This window comes from Pleurodeles waltl, chromosome 11 (genome assembly GCF_031143425.1).
Source record: "Pleurodeles waltl isolate 20211129_DDA chromosome 11, aPleWal1.hap1.20221129, whole genome shotgun sequence".
In the NCBI taxonomy this organism is placed as follows: Eukaryota; Metazoa; Chordata; class Amphibia; order Caudata; family Salamandridae; genus Pleurodeles; species Pleurodeles waltl.
Window position 1 is genome coordinate 50,183,961 of NC_090450.1, and position 22,056 is coordinate 50,206,016.

A 22,056-nucleotide genomic window follows, 5' to 3' on the forward strand; every position below is an offset into this window, starting at 1 on the left:
GAAAGGGGACCTGGTGCACTTCTAAGCCACTCTTTGAAGTCTCCCCCACTTCAAAGGCACATTTGGGTATAAAACAGGGCCTCTGCCCTACCAAATCAGACACTTGCTGGAGAATAAACCTGAACCAGAACCTACATCCTGCCTAGAAGAACTGCCTGGCTGCTAAAAGGACTCACCTGTCTGCTTTCTACAAAGGACTGCTGCCTTGCTGTTGGCCTGCTGCCTTGCTGAACTCTTGTCTGGCTGTAAAAGTGCTCTCAAAGGGCTTGGATAGAGCTTGCCTCCTGTTTCCTGAAGTCTCAGGACCAAAAAGACTTCTTTCTTTCAACTGGACGCCGTGTGCACTGAAAAACTCGACACACAGCTTGTTCCGCGGTGAGAAATTCACCGCACGCCGATCCGGAAAGACGCCGCTTGACGCAACGCCTACGGTGCGACCGGAACTTCGAAGCACGGCCTCACCTGGACAACGCCGCCCGACTTCCAGAGAGAAAATCGACGCGACGCCTGCTGTGAGGAAAAAAATTCCACGCACAGCCCACCAGAACGACGCGCAGTCGGTTAACAAGCCTAGGATTCCACGCACAGACCCTGGGACATCTGGTAATCCTGCGACCCACAGAAGGAGTCGGCCCGCGTGCCGGAAAACGACGCACGTCTTCCCCGAGTGAAAAAAAACTTCACAAGTCCGTGTGTGAAGGGGCGAAACCTACACACACACCATTTTTCTTCCTGTAGAACGACGCACGTCTCCCAGCGTGAAAAATAATGACGCAGGTCCGTGTGTGAAGGGGCGAAACCGACGCACACACCATTGTTCCACGCATCTCCTCCTCTGCGGCCCTCTGCAGAGATTTTCCACTCCAAACCAGGTACTTTGTGCTTGAAAGAGACTCTGGGGGTCATTCTGACCTTGGCGGTCCATGACCGCCATGGCGGAGTGCGGCGGAAGCACCGCCAACAGGCTGGCGGTGCTTCCTGGGCGATTCTGACCGTGGCGGTAAAGCCGCGGTCGGAAAAGGGGAGCCGGCGGTTTCCCGCTGGCCCAGGGAACCCGCCATGGCGGCGCTGCTTGCAGCACCGCCATGGGGATTCCGAGCGCCTTCCCGCCAGCCTGTTTCTGGCGGTGTCCACCGCCAGAACCAAGATGGCGGGCACGGGTGCGGTGGTGCCCCTGGGGACCCCTGCACTGCCCATGCCGTTGGCATGGGCAGTGCAGGGGCCCCCTAACAGGGCCCCACAAAGATTTTCACTGTCTGCTGTGCAGACGGTGAGAATCGCGATGGGTGCCACTGCACCCGTCACACCCCTTCAACTCCGCCGGCTCCATTCCGAGCCGGCTTCATTGTTGAAGGGGCTGTCCCGCCAGGCCGGCCGGCGGTCTTCTGGCGGTCACCCGCCGGCCCAGCGGGAAAGCCGAAATGGCCGCCGCGGTCTTTCGGCGGGAACCGCTTGGCGGGCGGCGACCGCCGACCGCCGCGGTCAGAATGACCGCCTCTGTTTGCTTTTTAAAGACGTAAGACACTTTATATCACCTTTCAGTGATATCTCTACAAATTCTTATTGCATCTTTTATTGTGTTGATCTACAAATACCCAGATAAATATTATATATTTTTCTAAACACTGTGTGGTGTATTTTTGTGGTACTATATGATGTTATGGTATGATTTATTGCACAAATACTTTACACATTGCCTTCTAAGTTAAGCCTGACTGCTTGTGCCAAGCTACCAGAGGGTGGGCACAGGATAATTTGGATTGTGTGTGACTTACCCTGACTAGAGTGAGGGTTCTTGCTTGGACAGAGGGTAACCTGACTGCCAACCAAAAAACCCATTTCTAACATTGGTGATCAGCGGTGAGGATAGGACTTGTATTAGTGCAGTGACATACAGTAGCAAAGTATTTCACTACCTACCCACAGTTGAAGGTCAACTTGATTTTTATCTCTTTTTGCAAATTCGTTTTTCCTGACAATTTTCAAAAACTGAATCCTCACTCAACATGTCTTTGGCTGGGTCTCAAGCAGGAGATTTGGACCTAGCCCTGTTGGAGACATATACTGTCAAACAGCTAAAAGGGTTCTGCAGGGTGATGAGAGTACCCACCCAAGGGGCCTCCAAAAAGGAGGACTTTCAAGTGGCGCTGAGGGCCTGGGCAGAAGCCCATTTAGAGGAGGATGATGAGGAAGAGGAGCCAGAAAATGGCCTCTCAGAGGATTTATTGCCATCAGTGGGTGATGTTACCACTGCAATTGTGCCCCCTTCCAGACCAGGGAGCAGTGTCTCTGAGCAAAGCCTGACCACAGAGGAAAGGAGAGAAGAAAGGGAGTTCCAATTACAAATGGCAAAAATTAAAATTGAGGCTCAACAGGAGGAAAGGAGGGCAGAGAGGGAAGCCAAGGAAGCTGAAAGAGCAGTCAAACAGATGGAAGCTGAAAGAGCAGTCAAACAGATGGAGGCTGAAAGAGCAGCCCAACAGATGGAAACTGAAAGAGCTTTGGCTGAAAAGAAACTGTTGTTGGCTCATGAACTGAGTCTCAAGGAGCTGGAGATCAAGGCGAGACAGTCTGAATCCAGCAGTAATGGTGGCAGCATACAGACAGGACCTGCTGGAGAAACGAAGGTTCGTATACCCAAAAATGTGGTGCCCAGTTTTGTGGTGGGAGATGACATAGATTAATGGTTAGCTGCTTATGAAGTTGCACTAAGGGCTCATGAGGTTCCTGAAGGGCAATGGGGTACAGCTATGTGGGGTTATGTGCCGCCATTGGGGAGGGACACAATTCTCACATTGGATCAACCAGATCAAAACACATACCCACTTCAGAAAGCCATTTTACTTGCCAAGTTTGGGTGGACCCCTGAGGGATACCGTCAGAGGTTCAGGGTCAGCACCAAACAATCCACACAAACATGGGTAGATTTCTTTGACTTTTCCAGTAAGGCATTGAATGGGTGGGTGCGGGGCAACAAAGTAAATGATTATAAAGGGTTAAATGACTTGATTCTGAGAGAGAATATGCTCAATACTACTTTTACAGAGTTGCGCCAGCACTTGGTAGATACTAAGCTGACTGATCCCAGTAAGCTTGCTGAGGAGGCGGACGTCTGGGTTAGCACAAGAGTGTCCAAAAAGGTATCTGGGGTGACACTCAGAAAGGTGGTCAGGGTTCCCAACAGACGAAAGAGGGGGGAGATAAACTTACAGATAAGGAACTCTCAAAAGGCCCCCAAAAGAATTCCCAGGGAGGGGGTGGCAACCATTCCTCTTCCAGATTTGGGAAAAAGCCAGGGACTTATGATAAATCAGGGAAATTCAACCCCAAATGCTTAGTGTTCTACCAGTATGGTCACTATAAGGGCGACCCCCAGTGTTCCAAGACAGCACCGTCCACTACCGGACAGACACCTGGGTTGACTAGTGTAGCGCTCGGGAGGGAGACAGACCCAGATAGCTTTGGGGAGCAGTTAGAGGTTTCCCTAGTGTCCCTGCGAGAAAGAGAAATGGTGCCCAAAGCCCACATGCCCCAAAATAGTTCCAAGTACCGGCAGTGGGTCACCGTTGATTGATGGGCAAAAGGTGGAGGCTCTGCGTGACACAGGAGCCAGTATGACTACTGTCAAGAGTCAGCTGGTGTCCACAGAGCAGATAGTCCCTAATACATTCCACCAGGTCATAGTCGCTGACAATCGTGAGAGTCAACCTACCGGTGGCTCTGGTTCCCTTTGAGTGGGGGGGTCTCTGGTACTCTGAAAGTAGCTGTGAGTCCTGCCATGCCTGTAGATTGTCTGTTAGGCAATGATCTTGAGCATACTACTTGGAAAGAGGTAGAGCTGAGATCCCACCTGGAGATGTTAGGGTTGTCTGAGTGGGTCTGCATGACCACACGGTCCATGGCTGCCCGGGAAGGGAGTCAAGGGCGTCTGGAGCCTGGAAAAATGGCCCCGACAGCTGCAAAGAGGAAGGGCAAGAGGCGTGCAAAACCCGCCCCAAATGTTCCCACGGTGGTTGACGGGGCCCCGGAGGAGGAGGAGGCCCCTGAACCAACTGGGGAGGACATAGCTGACCTGGGTAACCTACCTGAACTTGCTGGCTGGCAAGTAGAGGGGGGGCAACCAGGGCAGAATTCTGCAAGGCGCAGAAGGAATTCCCCGCCCTTGAGGGTCTGAGGCAACAGGCCACATCCCAAGCAGCAGGTGACGCCTCTGGCACTCACCATATTTACTGGGAGAATGATCTCCTTTACAGTGAGTCTGAGGTTCCAGGTCCTGGGGCAGCCCGTGTGCTGGTGGTCCCCCAGTGTTACCAGGCTTTCCTATTTGGTCTGGCTCACGACATCCCCCTGGCAGGACACCTGGGCCAAGACAAGACATTTAACCGGCTTGTCACCCACTTCCATTGGCCCAGAATGAGGACAGCCTCAGATAACTTCTGCAGAGCTTGCCCCACCTGCCAGGCTAGTGGGAAAACAGGGAAACAGCTTAAGGCTCCCCTGCTCCCACTCCCAGTCGTTGGCACCCCCTTTGAAAGGGTGGGCATCGACATTGTTGGTCCCTTGGACCCAAAAACTGCCTTGGGCAACAGGTTTATCCTGGTTTTGGTGGACCATGACACCCCCTATCCAGAGGCAATCGCTCTGAGAACAGTGACTGCACCGGTGGTGATCAGAGCACTGTTGGGGATATTTACCTGTGTGGGATTCCTATGGAGGTTGTGTCTGACAGGGGCACAAACTTCATGTCTGCATACATGAAGTCCATGCGGGATGAGTGTGGGGTGACCTACTGGTTTACCACCCCTTATCATTCTCAATCCAATGGGCTTGTTGAGAGATTCAACAAGACCCTGAAGGGCATGATTAGTGGCCTGACTGATGCCATGAGGCGTAAGTGGGACGTCCTCTTACCATGCCTGTTGTTTGCTTACAGAGAGGTGCCCCAGAAAGGGGTGGGGTTCAGCCCCTTTCAGCTTCTCTATGGTCACCCTGTCAAGGGACCCCTAAGCATTGTTAAAGAGGGCTGGGAGAAAGCTCCCAAGTCACCGCCCCAGGATGTGGTCAGCTACATGCTGCCCTCTGCAACCAAACCCAATGCTTCTGGAAGCAGGCCAAGAGTAACCTCGAGGCCAGTCAAGAGGTGATGAAGGAGTGGTATGACCGGAAGACCACTCTGGTTGAGTTCTCACCTGGAGACAAAGTTTGGGTGATGGAGCCAGTAGAGCCCAGGGCTCTCCAGGACCGCTGGACTGGCCCCTTTGAGATCAAGTAGCATAAAGGGGAGGCCACTTACCCAGTGGACCTCAAGACCCCTAGGCACCCCCTAAGGGTCCTCCATCACAACCGGCTCAAACCTCACTTTGAGAGGTCTGAGGTCAGTATGCTCCTGGTCGCAGATGAGGGCATGGAAGAAAAGAATGAACCTCTCCCCGACCTCCTCTCTGTCAAAGAAGGGGATGGGTCAGTGGAGGGCGTCATTCTCTCTGACTCCCTGACTCTAACCCAGAGAGGAGACTGCTATGAGCTGTTAGAGCAGTTCTCCCCCCTGTTCTCCCTTACTCCTGGACTGACCCACCTCTGTGTTCATGACATTGACACAGGTGACAGTCCCCCTGTGAAGAACAAAATTTACAGGTTGTCGGATAAGGTGAAGGCCAGCATCAAGGAGAAGGTCTCGAAGATGTTGACTTTAGGGGTTATTGAGAAATCCAGTAGTCCCTGGGCCAGCCCTGTGGTATTGGTTCCTAAGGCTACTGCCCCAGGTGCGAAGCCAGAACTCAGGTTCTGTGTGGACTACCGGGGTCTCAACTCAGTCACCCGGACAGATGCTCACCCCATCCCCCGAGCTGATGAGCTCGTCGACAGACTAGGCGCTGCCAAGTTCCTGAGCACATTTGATCTTTCTTCAGGGTACTGGCAGATCGGCCTGACTGAGGGTGCTAAAGAAAGATCAGCATTTTCCACCCCTGATGGCCATTACCAATTCCGTGTGATGCCATTTGGGTTGAAAAATGCCCCCACTACCTTCCAACGGTTGGTTAACGGGGTCCTAGCTGGTAAAGATGCCTACTGTGCAGGTTACCTGGACAACATTGCTGTCTACAGTTCCAGCTGGGAGGAACACCTGCTCCACCTCAAGGAGGTGCTTCAGGCTCTGCAACAGGCAGGCCTGACTATCAAGGCTAGTAAGTGCCAGATTGGGCAGGGTTCCGTGGTGTACTTGGGACACCTAGTAGGTGGTGGCAAGGTGCAGCCACTCCAGGCCAAGATTGAAACTATCAAGGCCTGGCAACCACCTAGAGCACAGACTGAAGTGAGAGCCTTTTTAGGCCTCACTGGATACTACCGCAGATTCGTCAAGGGCTATGGTACCATTGTGTCACCCTTGACAGAACTCACTTCCAAGAAACAACCTAAGTTGGTGAATTGGACAGAGGCTTGTCAGACAGCCTTTGATTCTCTGAAGGAAGCCATGTGCACGGCCCCAGTGCTCAAGGCCCCTGACTACTCCCAGGAATTTATTGTGCAGACAGACGCTTCAGAGCATGGCATAGGGGCTTCTTCTAGCACAGCTAAATGAGGAGGGCTCAGAGCAACCAGTAGTCTTTATTAGCAGAAAACTATTACCACAGGAACAGAGGTGGAGCGCTATTGAGAGAGTAGAATTTGCTGTGGTCTGGGCACTGAAGTAGCTAAGACCCTACCTGTTTGGGACTCACTTCCGAGTTCAGACCACAGGCCCCTCAGATGGCTCATGCAGATGAGGGGTGAGAATCCAAAACTCTTGAGGTGGTCCATTTCCCTACAGGGGATGGACTTTACGGTGGAGCATCGCCCAGGGGTTGACCACGCCAATGCTGATGGTCTCTCCAGATACTTCCGCCTTAGCGATGAGAGCTCCCAGGAGGTCGGGTAGCTCTCCCCACTTTCAGCTGGGGGGGACACATGTTAGACCTGACATGCCTTAAGGTGGTCACCCCTGCCTCCCTCCACTTTTTGGACTCTGTTTTTGCTGGCTTTTAGACTCTGGGCACTTTACCACTGCTAACCAGTGCTAAAGTGCATATGCTCTCTCCCTTTAAACATAGTAATTTTGGATCATACCCAATTGGACTATTTAATCTACTTATAAGTCCCTAGTAATGTGCACTGTATGTGCCTAGGGCCTGTAGATTAAATGCTACTAGTGGGCCTGCAGCACTGGTTGTGCCACCCACTCAAGTAGCCCCTTTACCTTGTCCCAGGCCTGCCATTGCAAGGCCTGTGTGTGCAGTTTCACTGCCAATTCGACTTGGCATTTAAAAGTACTTGCCAAGCCTAAAACTCCCCTTTCTCTACACATAGGTCACCTTTAATGTGTGCCCTAGGTAACCCCTAGAGCAGGGTGCTGTGTGGGTAAAAGACAGGACATGTACCTGTGTAGTTTACATGTCCTGGTAGTGTAAAACTCCTAATTTCGTTTTACACTATTGTGAGGCCTGCTCCCTTCATGGGCTAACATTGGGGCTGCCCTCATACACTATTGAAGTGGTAGCTGCTGATCTGAAAGGAGCAGGAAGGTCATATTTAGTATGGCCAGAATGGTAATACAAAATCCTGCTGACTGGTGAAGTTGGATTTAATATTACTATTCTAGAAATGCCACTTTTAGAAAGTGAGCATTTCTTTGCACTTAAATCTTTCTGTGCCTTACAATCCACGTCTGGCTGGGTTTAGTTGACAGCTCCTTGTGTATTCACTCAGACACACCCCAAACACAGGGTACTCAGCCTCATTTGCATACATCTGCATTTTGAATGGGTCTTCCTGGGCTGGGAGGGTGGAGGGCCTGCTCTGACACAAAGGACTGCCACACCCCCTACTGGGACCCTGGCAGACAGGATTGAACTGAAAGGGGACCTGGTGCACTTCAAAGCCACTTTTTGAAGTCCCCCCCACTTCAAAGGCACATTTGGGTATAAAACAGGGCCTCTGTACTACCACATCAGACACTTGCTGGAGAAGAAACCAGAACCAGAACCTACATCCTGCCAAGAAGAACTGCCTGGCTGCTCAAAGGACTCACCTGCCTGCTTTCTACAAAGGACTGCTGCCTTGCTGTTGGCCTGCTGCCTTGCTGAATTCTTGTCTGGCTGTAAAATTGCTCTCCAAGGGCTTGGATAGAGCTTGCCTCCTGTTTCCTGAAGTCTCAGGACCAAAAAGACTTCTTTCTTTCAACTGGACGCCGTGTGTGCCGAAACATTCGACGCACAGCTTGTTCCGCGGTGAGAAATTCACCGCACTCCGATCCGGAAAGACGCCGCTCGACGCAACACCTACGGTGCGACCGGAACTTCGACGCACGGCCTCGCCTGGACAACACCGCCCGACTTCCAGAGAGGAAATCGACGCGACGCCTGCTGTGAGTAAGAAAATTCCACGCACAGCCCACCGGAACGACGCGCAGCCGGTTACAAGCCTAGGATTCCACGCACAGACCCTGGGACATCTGGTAATCCTGCGACCCACAGAAGGAGTCGGCCCGCGTGCCTGGAAAACGACGCACGTCTTCCCCGAGTGAAAAATAACTACGCAAGTCCGTGTGTGAAGGGGCGAAACCGACACACACACCATTTTTCTTCCAGTAGAACGACGCACGTCTCCTCGCGTGAAAAATAATGACGCAGGTCCGTGTGGGAAGGGGCGAAACCGACGCACACACCATTTTTCCACGCATCTCCTCCTCCGCGGCCCTCTGCGGAGATTTTCCACTCCAAAACAGGTACTTTGTGCTTGAAAGAGACTCTGTTTGCTTTTTAAAGACTTAAGACACTTTATAACACCTTTCAGTGATATCTCTACAAATTCTTATTGCATCTTTTATTGTGTTAATCTACAAATACCCAGATCAATATTATATATTTTTCTAAACACTGTGGTGTATTTTTGTGGTGCTATATGGTGTTATGGTATGATTTATTGCACAAATACTTTACACATTGCCTTCTAAGTTAAGCCTGACTGCTCGTGCCAAGCTACCAGTGGGTGGGCACAGGATAATTTGGATTGTGTGTGACTTACCCTGACTAGAGTGAGGGTTCTTGCTTGGACAGAGGGTAACCTGACTGCCAACCAAAAACCCAATTTCTAACAATGATGATATAGGAAGGCGATCCATGTAACACCAGATACACTGTTGCATACCCCAGGGCATATTACAAGTAGCATACAATGTTCCAGTTTGTGCCGCCACACACCTTCAAGTTGGTGCGTCGGGCCCAAACAGGAACAGTGCCTGTATTAATGATATAGTGCTGGTGTCAGGGCAGACACAAACTTGTTACTGCCCTCAGAGCAGTGCATTGGTGAAAGGTGCAGAGGCTGATTATAGGAGTCACTCTGTCTTCCACTGTGCAGGCATCCCTCAGCTATACTTCAAAGGGGGAACATAGATCCCACTAGAGTGACTGGTTAATGCTGTTCTTTTCACCAACTCCATAGGGCTATCCTCAAAGGGCGCACTGACTGTCTGCCACCTTTTTGGTGCTCAACAGGAAGCGGTTCACCTGACGGCCTGTTGCCTTAGCGCCACATACATAATATGGCACAGAGGCAAAATGCTTTCACACCCCATGCACCTCAGGAAATGTACTATTAAAACAGCACCAGTGCTGTATGTACTCCAGTGCCATCTGTTTTACAAAATGGGTTGCACAGCAACTGTGGTCCCCATCTGTATTACCTCGTCTCCTACCCATGTAGATTTTGCTCTCTATCTCAGTACATTGAAAACAATCTAGAGATAGAGTGATGTCCTGTTATAGGGCATCACTCAGTGTTGTTTTAAAGACCGCACACACCCTACTGGTGTCATGCTTCATCATCGGGTCTCATCGTGGTCCCTACAAACTAGCATGGGCTCACCCATATTCCAGGGAGAATTTAAGATATTTTTTTCACCCGGGGTCTTATGCTATTAATACCAAGAAAAACCCCTAAGGTATCCCTTTTTTTAGTGGTGTTTACTGGTATGATGTAAATGGAAAAATTAGGGAGTATGTGGAAGTTATCATCCTACGCCCCCCCACCTAAAAGTCGACATGTTTCAGGTCCTATTTTTCTAGGCAAAGGGTCCAAAGCTTTCATTAGCACTTATAACGAAGCAGGAAGACGCAAAAATTCACAGACAAGACATACAACATGTACACATATGACATGTATTTTTAAGGACACACTTTGCCATTGATTATTGTAGGGTATTCCACTTTGGTCACCATTTTCTATGGAGCCTAATTGCTACATGGGAGGAGTGTGGGGCGTCCCCCAGTACTAACACATTCATCAGGGCAACTGTGCCTCCTCTAAACTGACTTTGGAATACTACAGTGCCACGGGGGAGTCGGAAATGGGTGAACACACCTGTTGCACCCCGGGTCACTGTATGTAATAAGACTCCAGCTCAGTCAGGCACCCCACTACCGTACCAGTGAGTGATGGCTTCATCAATACTTTTTGACTACTAAGGACTGTTACTGGCCTTTAAGAATCTACCTCCTCCCTGACATTTTCGGAGGAGAACAGCATCTGATTTTGTTCTAGACCGCATAAAGCAATTACTTCATTAACAAAAGGTCAATTTGATCTTTGTATTTCTATAGCACCACTAAACCTCAGTAAGGCTTTAGAATACTTATAATAGGGCTTTATATTAATCCTAACAATTGTGTCACAAAAAGTACATTTTCATCTCCAGGGAAAGCATTGCAGCTCATAAACTGAAGAAAATGATACATATGCTAAGATTTTCTCACGCTGCTCTGTATTATTATGCACCAGAGCGACAACTGCAAAAATGTCGAGGTGCTTGCCTCCCTCTCCGCACTACTCGGTCCTTTAATGAAAAATGTGCAAGCTGTGCTTGCATGAACAATTTGAATGGCTTGGCTTTTCTTGAGATGATGGTGTTTGTTGTGCATATTCAGGCCTTTCTCTCTTACATGATACCATACCAATGTTTTTTTCCTGCATTGTTAAATGGGACAATAAGTTAGTTCTTTACTAATCCACACTTGACATTCTGTGATTTAATGATAGCTTGTCTTCATGGTTTCCAGGACTGCCTTATTTTTTTCTGAGCAACACTTTGAGAATCCTTTCTGTGTGATCCATTGTACTCTGGCAACTGAAAACAAATAATGCAACACAAGCAAGTGGTCCAAATTGCTGTAAGCTGCAAACTGTTCTAATAGGACAAAATTCAAAATAACTCCTTCATCAGTCTTTGTCATTATCCTTAACAAAATTGTCATGCATAGCAAAGATTGCTACCACATCGTGCCATGCTGTGGCCAAAAGTATGATCATTGTGTCATCAAGATAATCTCATCTTCGAGAACAATCTGGCACTCCACCTCTCCTCCACTTCATTCCCAATAGATTTGAAGGAAGTGCAGTAATCCTGTTGTTAAAATTCTTAGGTTCCAGGAGTCTCTTTAGGTCAGGCGCGAGCTAAGCCAAATTGATTTTATTAAAATTATATTTTATCCAGGGGCAGTCGCCACTGGGTAGTTGTAGTTAGGGCAGTGTTTCCAGAAGACATACATTATTTGTGTTGCAAATAACTTTGACACTGTTTGATGAATCTCCATGACCCATGCTCATTTTTGCCTTTCTTGTGCGTGGAGAGTTTTGGGGTGATCAGTAATGTGGGGGCCAAGAACAAAAGGGGAGTTCCAAAACACTAAATCCCCATGCATTTTCCATAGACATCTTTAAGAAGCATTACCACGAAAACTGCTGAGCGGAATGACACCAAATTTGGCAGGAAGTTAGATCTTGGTCCACAGATTGTGTTTTTTGTGATGTGGTGTAAATCTGTTCAGGAGTTTTTTTTAGAAATTAAGGTTTAAAAGCATTTGTGTAGCAGGGCAGTTGGGTCCACAATAGTCTTGCGAGACTCTTGCTGGAGCACCAGTTCAAAAATAGAATGTTCTGATTGGCCCAGGGAGATTTTTTCTCCCTGGGCCAAATTGCTCCTATGGGTGGGAGCGAGCATTCTGACTGGCTGCCAGCAACATCAGAGAAATGTTCCTGGCAGCCATTACAGGACTTGGGGACCTACTCCTGTCCTGAACTTTTTAAAAAAAAGATATAAGGATAGGGATAATACCATTTCCACCTAGGCCCCATGTGGGAGACCCAGAGGGACCCTCCCGGACCAAAATTGAAATAAAAATGGAAATCGTTGCTACGATCCCATGTTACAACTGACAAATTGAAAAACAAAAGATAATGTGGACCAGGAGCCGCAGTTTTTATTTAAGGGGAGTGGGGCACACAGCAACCCTCCCCAAGCTATTATATGCCGCGGGTAGCCCACCCCAGGGCTGCATTCCATAAGGGAAGGGGGCACATGGCCTCATTCCCCGAGCCATTATATGCCCCAGAGAGCCCCACTTGAGACCAAAATGTCCATAAAAGGCGAGTGGGGATAAGCAGCCTCCCTCCCCAAGCCTTCAAAGGCCACGGGGACCTCATCCCCCAGTGTTGCTTTCTTTAATTAAATGGAGGCAGCCATGAGGCATCAATCCTGAGCCATCATGGGCACAGGAGTGCCCTCCCATGGAGCCAAAAAGTCCAAAAATTGGAGGTGGTCATGCAGCTCCCCTCCGCAAGTCTTCAAAGGCTTAGGGGCCCATCCCCTGGGGCTGATAAAATTTTTAAGAGGGAAGGAGACCACATGGCCAGCCTCCCTGAATCTTTATTGACCATGAGGACCCCATCCTCCGGGGACGGCCCACATGCCTAATGTGACAAACACAAAGTTTGCTCCCTGTGGGTGGGAGCTTTACAAAGGCTCCTGCCAGCTGGGAGCAGACTTATGATCTGGTTCCCTGCCCGCACTGATGTGGGCATCGAACAGATCAACATATTGCTCCCACCCAGAAAGAGCAGCATAAATAGGTGGTCTTTCTGGGTGGGAGCAAAGCCGGCTGGGCGGCAGGGGCCCTGGGACTCCACTATGGCCCCAACTTGTGTATGGTGGGTGCCCTGGTGGGCACCAGGACACCACCTATTTAAAATGGAGGCCATGGGGGGCTCCCCAGGATCGATGAAGGCTTGGGGAAGGGGGCCCTACAGTCCCCTTCCCTTTTTATTGGTTTTGTTCCAGAGGAAGGGTTTCCCCTGGCCTAATAAGGCTATGGGAGGGAGGCATCTTGCCCCATTCCCCTCTTTTTATTATTTTTGCCTGGGGGATTAGGTCCCCAGAGCCTATTAAGGCTCGGGAGGGTGGCTGCATGCCCCATCCCCTTAGATTTGGTCCTGGGGCATTTGGTTGATGAGGCCCAAGAATGCTTGGGAGGGGGGGGGACATGGCTGGATGATGTCAGTCTGTGATGCCATCAGTGGTCATTAATTAGGTCAATGATGTAATTTGAGATGCCATCAGTGTTGTCATGAATGATGTCATGGAATATGTCATAAATGATTTAATATGAAAGGTCAAAAGTGGTGCATGGAGGAGGTCCAAGTTATAGTTAGCTCTGCAAACTATAACTGGTGAATTTCTGTGTTTTTTGAGTTCAAAGCATTAATATTGTCATTGTCATATTCACCTAACTATGACATTACTTTAACCTTTGGTTCTTTCAGTGCATGTAACTTTCTTCACTGTGAGAGATGACATTCTGCTGTTTCACTAGAAGCACATCCAGACACAAAGTAGTTCCCTTATATGCCAGGCACTACTATGGGAATGTGTGCTTTTTTAGAACAAAACATTGTTATGATTTTAGCAATGTTTTGTTCAGTATTGGTGAGTGCCTGGCAATTCAACCAACAATAACAGCTTACACAACCTATGACAAAACTAGACAAGCTTTAACAAAGCTAAATGCTGGCAGACAATTCCAGTCAATCATTTGTTAGTGCTTGTTTTATTAGCAGAGAAAGAGTGGGACACTACAAATTAGGGATCATACACTGTCTGCTCTGGGTCAAGTTAACACTGTCAGCCAAATACAGCTGTTGAGCCAGTACACATCGTTGCCACAAGAACAGGCAGTGTATCCTCCTGCAACCAAGTCGGTGAAGGACTATTCAATATATGGTCAACTTCTGGTTGATTTAATTGTAAATTACCTGTTTGTCTTTTGCGTACTCATTACCACTTTTTACACATGCACATGGTCACTCACAGGCCCTCATGTATTTTTGTAGAGTTGACTGGCTAAAGTACAAGCAGGAAGATTCAGGATACACTAATAATAGATTAACTTCGTTAGGTTAGTTGAGCATCACTATAATCTTAAAACTTATAATGATTTTCTTAAATTTTTTGGTATATCATCAACACTTTCTTTTTTAGTATCCAGTCCTCATCAACTAGGGTGCCCTCCATCTGCAGTCCTTTTTTAGATTTTCTGTTTTTGAGACCAGCACGATTAGCATTAAACAAAGGGTGGGGTGGGGGTTCTTGATGCAGAGATAAACCACCTTAGTGTATATATGTTTATTTTCTACATGAAATTATAATATGACGTTGTCATGAATATCATTTTTTAATATTGTTGATATGTTTAAGACTAAACTGGGGAGGCTCATTTGCAATGACGAAGGAGCGTCGCCCCCCTGGCTAAGCCAGGAGATGAAAGATAAAACAATATTTAATTATTGTTTTATCTTTCATCTATCTTTCACCTGCTGGCTCAGCCAGCAGCGTGCTCAGGGTGGGGTGGGGCTGGGCCATGGGAGGTGGGAGGGGGAGGAGTGGAGTGCTCTAAGTCTGCATGTGTGTTTGGCTGGCAGTCTCACGCCGGTCAAACACACATGCGCACTTACGTTTCTCTAGCCCATCTGTGTACACAGCCCAGGGTTGTGTCTGAGTGCCAGTTCAAGCCAATCAGACCAATCCTGGCAGTGCTTCCATGCTAGGTTTGGCATGAAAGCAGCACCAGGATTGCTGGGGAGCATGTGCTGGTGTCCCAGCGACGACAAGAAGACCATAGGAATAACGTGGCAAGAGGCGGCGGTGGCAACGGAAAAAGGTAAGTGGCTTTTTTTATTATTATATTTTTTACTTTATCCTCTCATCGCTCATCTCGCCCCTCCCCTTGAGATTTGTGGCGGCCACCGCTGAAACTGAGTATATTCAAATTGAGTCCTAGGTGCTGGACTACAACATTCTATCATAGCTCAGGAATTCTAGACCGGATCATCTCTGAGTCAGTTGATGCTGGCCATCCCCAAGTTCACTAATAGCTTGACTGGGGGGATAACCTTCTCCATAGCGGGTCCTCTGATATGGAACTGTCCCGCTGTAAGTCTGTGAAAATAGATATCTAACAAAGCATAAGAAGCCTTTTAAAGCCACCCTCTTCCAGAAGAAATTTGCTTCTTCCACTTTTCTCTCATGAATTCTGTGTGCTCTGAAGCCACTTGTTTCAAGTGAATGAAAGCTTTTCCATTGTAGAGTCCTCTTCCCTATGATGTGAGAGAAGAATTTGCAGTGGATGCAACAGGGTAATTCTTCTGTATGCTATTATTAGTGCGCCCAGGATGAAGCCTGGACAATGCATCTCTGTCTTGAAGGAAGGACAAGTTAATCACATTTTCTAGGACTGAGTCTGGAGTGAATGACTGAGCCTGCATGGAGGGCTTAGGAAATGCATGGAGAAAACGTATTGCCTTATAAGGATAAGAGGGAAGCTAGGGTCAGAGCACAACTGTGTTTGTGGACATTTTGTGCCACATAGAGGTGACACATAGTTAGTCACTGAGGACATGCCTAGGCAGCGGCGGGGTGGGGGAGGTCAGAGGGATCTGCCAGACATCTCTGTGCAAGCAAGTGTAGTAGTACACTGCAGGGGTGACTCTTTTCACACAGTTCAAATAGAGGCTAGCCCAGCTCCAATGAAAGATGGAGTCACAGTTTCAAACTGCAGCCCAGTTTCCATTGATGCATTCCAGAGTTCTCACCTGTGCTACGGGCACAATGTTTTGTGTAGTTGGGCACACTGCTCTGCTCTCTGCCAGGTGCACCTAGGTAAGGGTACACTGCAGCGCAAATAGGGGCAGTACATGTAATATGCAGTCCAGGGCAGGACATGAGCCTCCATCTTTACTGACTACACATGCTGCTGGAGCAGATGGGTGTCACAAACAGAAGAAATAAGAGCTATAGCAATTTTTCCATTCTACTGAGGAGAGTTACTGGCATTTCACCCATCCTGTACTACATTTGCTGAGGAGAACTGCAACTCATATTGTCAAATGCTTTATAAAGCATTCAATGAACAAAAAAGCAATTTGATTTTAGCATTTATGTAAGCCAGTTAACCACAATGAATCTTCGGAATGCATAAAAGAGGTTTATTTTAGTCTTGTTAATGTTTAACTGAAACAGTTCATTTTCGACTCCTTGGGTATCAATTGTAGCTGATAAGCAGCAATGAATACATTTTCTAAAAGTATCTATTCTTGGAACCAGTATTGCTCATGCTGGTCTGTGTTATTGTTGCAGTAGAGAGACAATTGAAAAATGTTAAGGTGTTTGCATTTATTGTTACACTTTTTGTTCCTACTAAATGAGGAATTAGAAAACAGTGCTCGCATGAACATATTGAATGCATTGGTTATTCTTGATGCTGTGGATATTGATGAATATGTTCAGCCCTTTGACATCACCCTACAAAGTACAGTTCCTTCTTCTAAATTGTTTACAATTTTCAAAGGATCAGTATGCTCATTTTTACCAGTGCACTTTCACAGTTTCTACCACAGTTAGCAGAATTGTCTTATGTTGTCATTAATGATGCTTTAGAAATCATTTCAGGGGCACCCAGTGACCTCTGGATACTCACATCAGATGATGCACCACAAGAGAGTGACTCACTTCTAGCATCAAGAGCCATATCGCTTCTGCGAGTCAAACGTATGAGCTAGTGGTACTCAAGACTTTGTTTCCTCTTGAAGAATATCTTTTTAGATAGTGTAAAGTGGTGGCATGATTGTCTTGCATTGTTCTCCAATTAATGCGTATAAATCAGTTTATTGGGGTGCACATTCGTGGATTTATCTGGGTGCAAACAAATGACCCAGAGTATGTTAGGGGGAAGGAGAGTCCAGCACACCCATCTATTATTTGTCTCTCAAAAGATAATTCTGTTAGATATCGAAGATATGTCTTTTTACTGCAGACAAATACATAGGCAGCCAACATGTGGTTCACTGATACAACTCACTGATGACCTTTTACAACATTTTGTAGAACAGGAAATAAACCTCTGACTACATGCATTCATTTAGAGGTCATTCTTAAATTGTGGTCTGCATGAGTAATGGTATTGTCTTTGCAGTCACCAAATCATCTATTAGCACATTATCAGATCAAAACATATCAGCTGCTATATTGCAATAAAAAGGCATCTTTATTGAGAATAAAGCAAGGGTTATGTATGGCTTACATTGGAAGCCATTATCTTGAATTCTAAATGTTTTTTTACTGCAATTACATAGCAACAGTAGGAAACAAAAGTTTTCCCGTCTGTTTCTACATCATAAAGGAGTACCTTGCTTTGACAGAGCCCTCTAAGAGGCTGTCAGTGAAGTGCTGGCTCTAGCATAGCTTTGGGTGGGATGAGGGTGGGACGGCACAGATGTAAGAGACCAGGGGCCAGATGTAGGAAACGATTTGCGACTCGCAAATGGCAAAAATTGCCGCTCGCGAGTCGCAAATGTGAGTTTCCTATGCAGAAATGCATTTTGCGAGTCGGGACCGACTCGCAAAATGCATTTCCGACTCGCAAATAGGAAGGGGTGTTCCCTTCCTATTTGCGACTCGCAGTGGGATGCAATTCGCGGTCGCAAATGGAGTCGCAGTTACCATCCACTTGAAGTGGATGGTAACCCACTCGCAAATTGGAAGGGGTCCCCATGGGACCCCTTCCACGTTGTGAATGGACCCAAAAATATTTTTTCAGGGCAGGGAGTGGTCCAAGGGACCACTCCCTGCCCTGAAAAAATACCGAAACTAAAGGTTTCGTTTTTTTTTTTAAGTGCAGCTCGTTTTCCTTTAAGGAAAACGGGCTACACTTAAAAAAAAAAAAACTGCTTTATTTAAAGCAGTCACGAACACGGAGGTCTGCTGACTACAGCAGGCCTCCATGTTTGCGAGTGCCTTGACTCGCTATGGTGCCGCAATTTGCGACCAACCTCATGAATATTCATGAGGTGGGTCATTGTGACCCCATAGCGAGTCGCAGTCGGTGTCTGAGACACCGTACTGCATTCCAAATTGCGAGTTGCAATTTGCGAGTCGATGGGACTCGCAAATTGCAAGTCGCAATTTGGAAGTTTGCTACATCTGGCCCCAGGTTCGTTTAACATGTGGGACTGGAAGGAAAATTCATGTTATGTATGGGCCCCTATTTACTGTTCTGCCCCTGCATAGCTGTTGAAAGCTGGACTAGATGATTTGAATGGGCCATACATCATATATCATTATAGATGGGTAAAATGGGAATAACAAGGATGTTTTTCACTTAGGCATTCTGAGTGACATCATAGACAACTCAAACTTCACTCTCAGGTCCTTAATACGAGTGTGGCATTCAGACCGCCGCCAAAGTGGCAGTACGACAGCCTGGCGGTGCCGGTGGTCTTAATCTACCAGAGGATTACAAGTCACCTCTCCACCAGCTTTTGCATGGCGGTTCCACCGCCATGCATAAGCTGGTGGAGACGGGGTGCCGGACCGCCTGCACTGCCCATGTACTTGGCATGGGCATGCGGGGGCCCCCATGGACAGCCCCATCACCGTTTTCACTGCCTGAATTGCAGGCAGTGAAAAGCGCAACGGGTCCTGTTGCAGCTGGCGTACCGCAACATTGCCACCAGCTCGATGTCATTGTTGTGGCCTGTTTCCTGCTGGGCTGGCGGGACACTCGTAATAGGGCCAGCGGGCAGAAAACCGGAGTGGTGGTTTTCCGACCCAAAGTTTTTGCCGCCCACCAATAATAAGGCCCTCAATGTCAATTTAATGTAACTAAAAAACCCTCAGTGAAAAACAGCCAATTTATTCACCTTAACCATATATAATCATAGATGTGGAGATGTGTCAGGATTCAGTTTTTCCCAAACATCTTCAAACATATCAGTTAACTAATCCATGCTGGAAGACATTTGATTGGTTGCTAGTTATTGACAACCATAGAGTCAAGATTAGCCTTTTTGAACAGTTGAGTCACTTGCAATTCCTAGGGGCTGATACTGCTGATAAAATACACCTTTCCAATTACAAATAAAAGTGCAACCAAATTCTATTATAAAAATATGTAGAACATCTGAAAAGATACTTCACATTCTGTAGTGAATTTCTCACTGGTGCACAGACATGGTTTCCATTTCCATTCACTCAGTTTAGCAAGAGTTAACAGATTTGACAAAGCAGATTACCTTGTTTGTTTCTAGTTACTTAATAACATCTAGAAAGCTAAAGTTATGTTTAAATTGAGCTTTTATGGAGTTAGTTGAGCAACTTGAGGTTGCATTGGGTACAATCCTATATAGCAGTGTTACACTGCAAAAGTAGGGCACTGATTCTACTGTCATTACTGTGCACTACATCCATTTTTACTATAATCTTCTGTCACTATTGTTAACGTTTAATTGAACACTTCCTTACTGGGTAAAAAGCAGAGGCCAAGATATGTCATTGTAAGTTGATATCTTCACTTTCTTGTCACCAGCCAGGATTTTTTTATAAGCAGAGGATGATCTGCATCTTTGAGGCTTTTAATATTGTAGCAGCCCTGGTGACATCAGCTTTTGAGAGGACCTCCAGGATGCGTTCAGTGGCTTAATGCTGCTGGTGCAATTAGTACACACTCACAACAGGGCTGAATTTAAGACCTACATTTGGCATACAAATATCTAGTAGTATGTATTTGTTTCCACTGGTCTAGCCCCTGTGGAGGTCTCCGTGTAGTTACTACATTCTTTGCAGAGTATCTAATTTTTTATGCTATCTGGAAAGCCTCATAAGAATTCAAGAAATTAACAATACCTACAATTTCTTCTTTTGGTAGGGTACAGTTGCTCGCCTCCCTACAATGGGTCACTTAAGTGAGCATGGAAAGCCAATCAGGGAGGCAGTACACAGTGCATGCAGACGATCAGCACCTCATGCACTTCTCAGAGAGGTGAGGATGTTTCCATGATATCTCAGTGTATCTGCACAAATGTAATAGCTTACAGAGTTCTGAGAATAGAGATTAATAGAGCGTGCCATTTTAGTAGCTCAGAATGTTCCCATTCTGTGATCAAAGGTATAATATGCATTCATATAAATTAGGCTAAAATATTTTGCACTTTGTTTGAAGCTTTGAGCAATCACTAGAGGTCTTTATCTTTATCATGTGTTAATAAAACATATTTAAGTTTGAAACCTCTTGTATTTATCTATTTGCATTAAAAATTCCAATTGGACATACTCACCATACATAGGACATTCTTAGCTGCCACAAGGTATTTACTACTGAATATGCCCAAACTCTGAATACCGTGGTACAAGAATATTGAGGACAGAATACTGAGGAACAAAATATTGAAAGGTAATTGCATTTAGGGAAGTATAGATTTACTTTTCTAATTCCACATCTACATTCCTTAAAGATATATATTGCCAAGGCACATATATGTTGAGTTAGGTACAGAAACTCTAGACTTATATACCTGACAATATTTTTTTTTTTGTGTTTTTAATATTTTGTCCTCAATTTTATGCCCCATCGATATTCTAGTGTTGAGATCAGAGATTTATCTAATTCCCTCATCATAATTTTGTATCTTACACATCCACAGGAAGTCAACTGAATAAGAAAATGAATTGCTGTTAAAGTAAAGAATGCTTACTTACAGATACTACTGTGAAAATTGTGTTGACAACCCCAACTCCAATTGTTGCGTAAACAGGTTGACCTACTCCAGCTTTCTGGAAAATACTTGTGGAATAGTAAAAGATCTGCAAAGTAAATAAGAATTATTAACACAAGAAATTATGTATCAATATGACAGTTATACTTATTTCATTACATCTCTAGATAAATAATTGTATGCTTGCTCATGCTTTATTGTAGGTTAAAGTACTTTAGATTAAATGAAGCTTTTTTTACACCAGTATATATTTACAGTATAAAACACTGACCATCCTGTCCAACTTTTTGTTTTAGATTAATTCTAATGTCCATGAGAACACCACCTTCAGTTTCTCTTTGCATTAGGGTGTTGGTTTTAGTTCATACTCCAGTATGCATTTACTTTTTCTTTCCTAGGTGCTAGTTTGCCACCCTACATACTTGTTCTCAACCTCATTGCATTTGTGGCTCCCTTCATCTATTTCCTACCAGTTAGGGTACCTCAAACCTTGTTCAAAGGACTTAATTTCACAGTCTACACCAACCCTCCAGACAACATGAGCTTGTTTTGGTAATTGCATGGTCTAAACATTAATACCACTGAGAACATGTTCCCACCTTTATGCCTGTCCTCATTACCAAATGAATTGACTGCCTAATGCAATAATACACTGGATGGCTCCCCGCTCACATATTTTCATCCTGTCTAACAATAAAACACATAGCACTACAATTTTTAACTCAACTGTGCAGCTAGTAACCTTCAATGCTTACATAACTATGGATATTAAATTCCAGTTGCTAAATATTACAACCATTTGCCTGCACTCCTCTAACAATTCATTGTATCCCTGATCAATCAATAGGTAATGAGCAAGCTGGACTACCCTTGTGACTCCCAATGGACACTTTCTCTCCGAGGAAAGTTCATTAATTTCACCACAAAAATGATAATTGACCTGGTGATACTTTAACTTACCTCACTTCATCAGCATCACATAAGATGTGTATCTGCTTAAACCTAGGCACAGTGTAAGAGGTCTACTCTGGTGTTCAAAGCTACATAGACCTCATACCCTATACCTTGACCACCTAGCAACACACAACTGTTCCAAAACCCAATACATCCCCTGAAGGTTCTACTGCTTTTAAATGGCCACCT

At 46.3% G+C, this 22,056-nt stretch overlaps 1 protein-coding gene across 1 annotated transcript in view; it reads right to left on the minus strand.

The window, feature by feature from the left end:
- The window catches only part of SLC2A2 (solute carrier family 2 member 2), a 141,499-nt gene that overhangs the window by 16,057 nt on the left and 103,386 nt on the right, over window positions 1-22,056 (minus strand). The window contains exon 8 of the mRNA XM_069213027.1: window positions 20,897-21,001. Coding sequence (XP_069069128.1) covers window positions 20,897-21,001 — 105 coding nt within the window. The remainder of the gene's footprint in view (window positions 1-20,896; window positions 21,002-22,056) is intronic.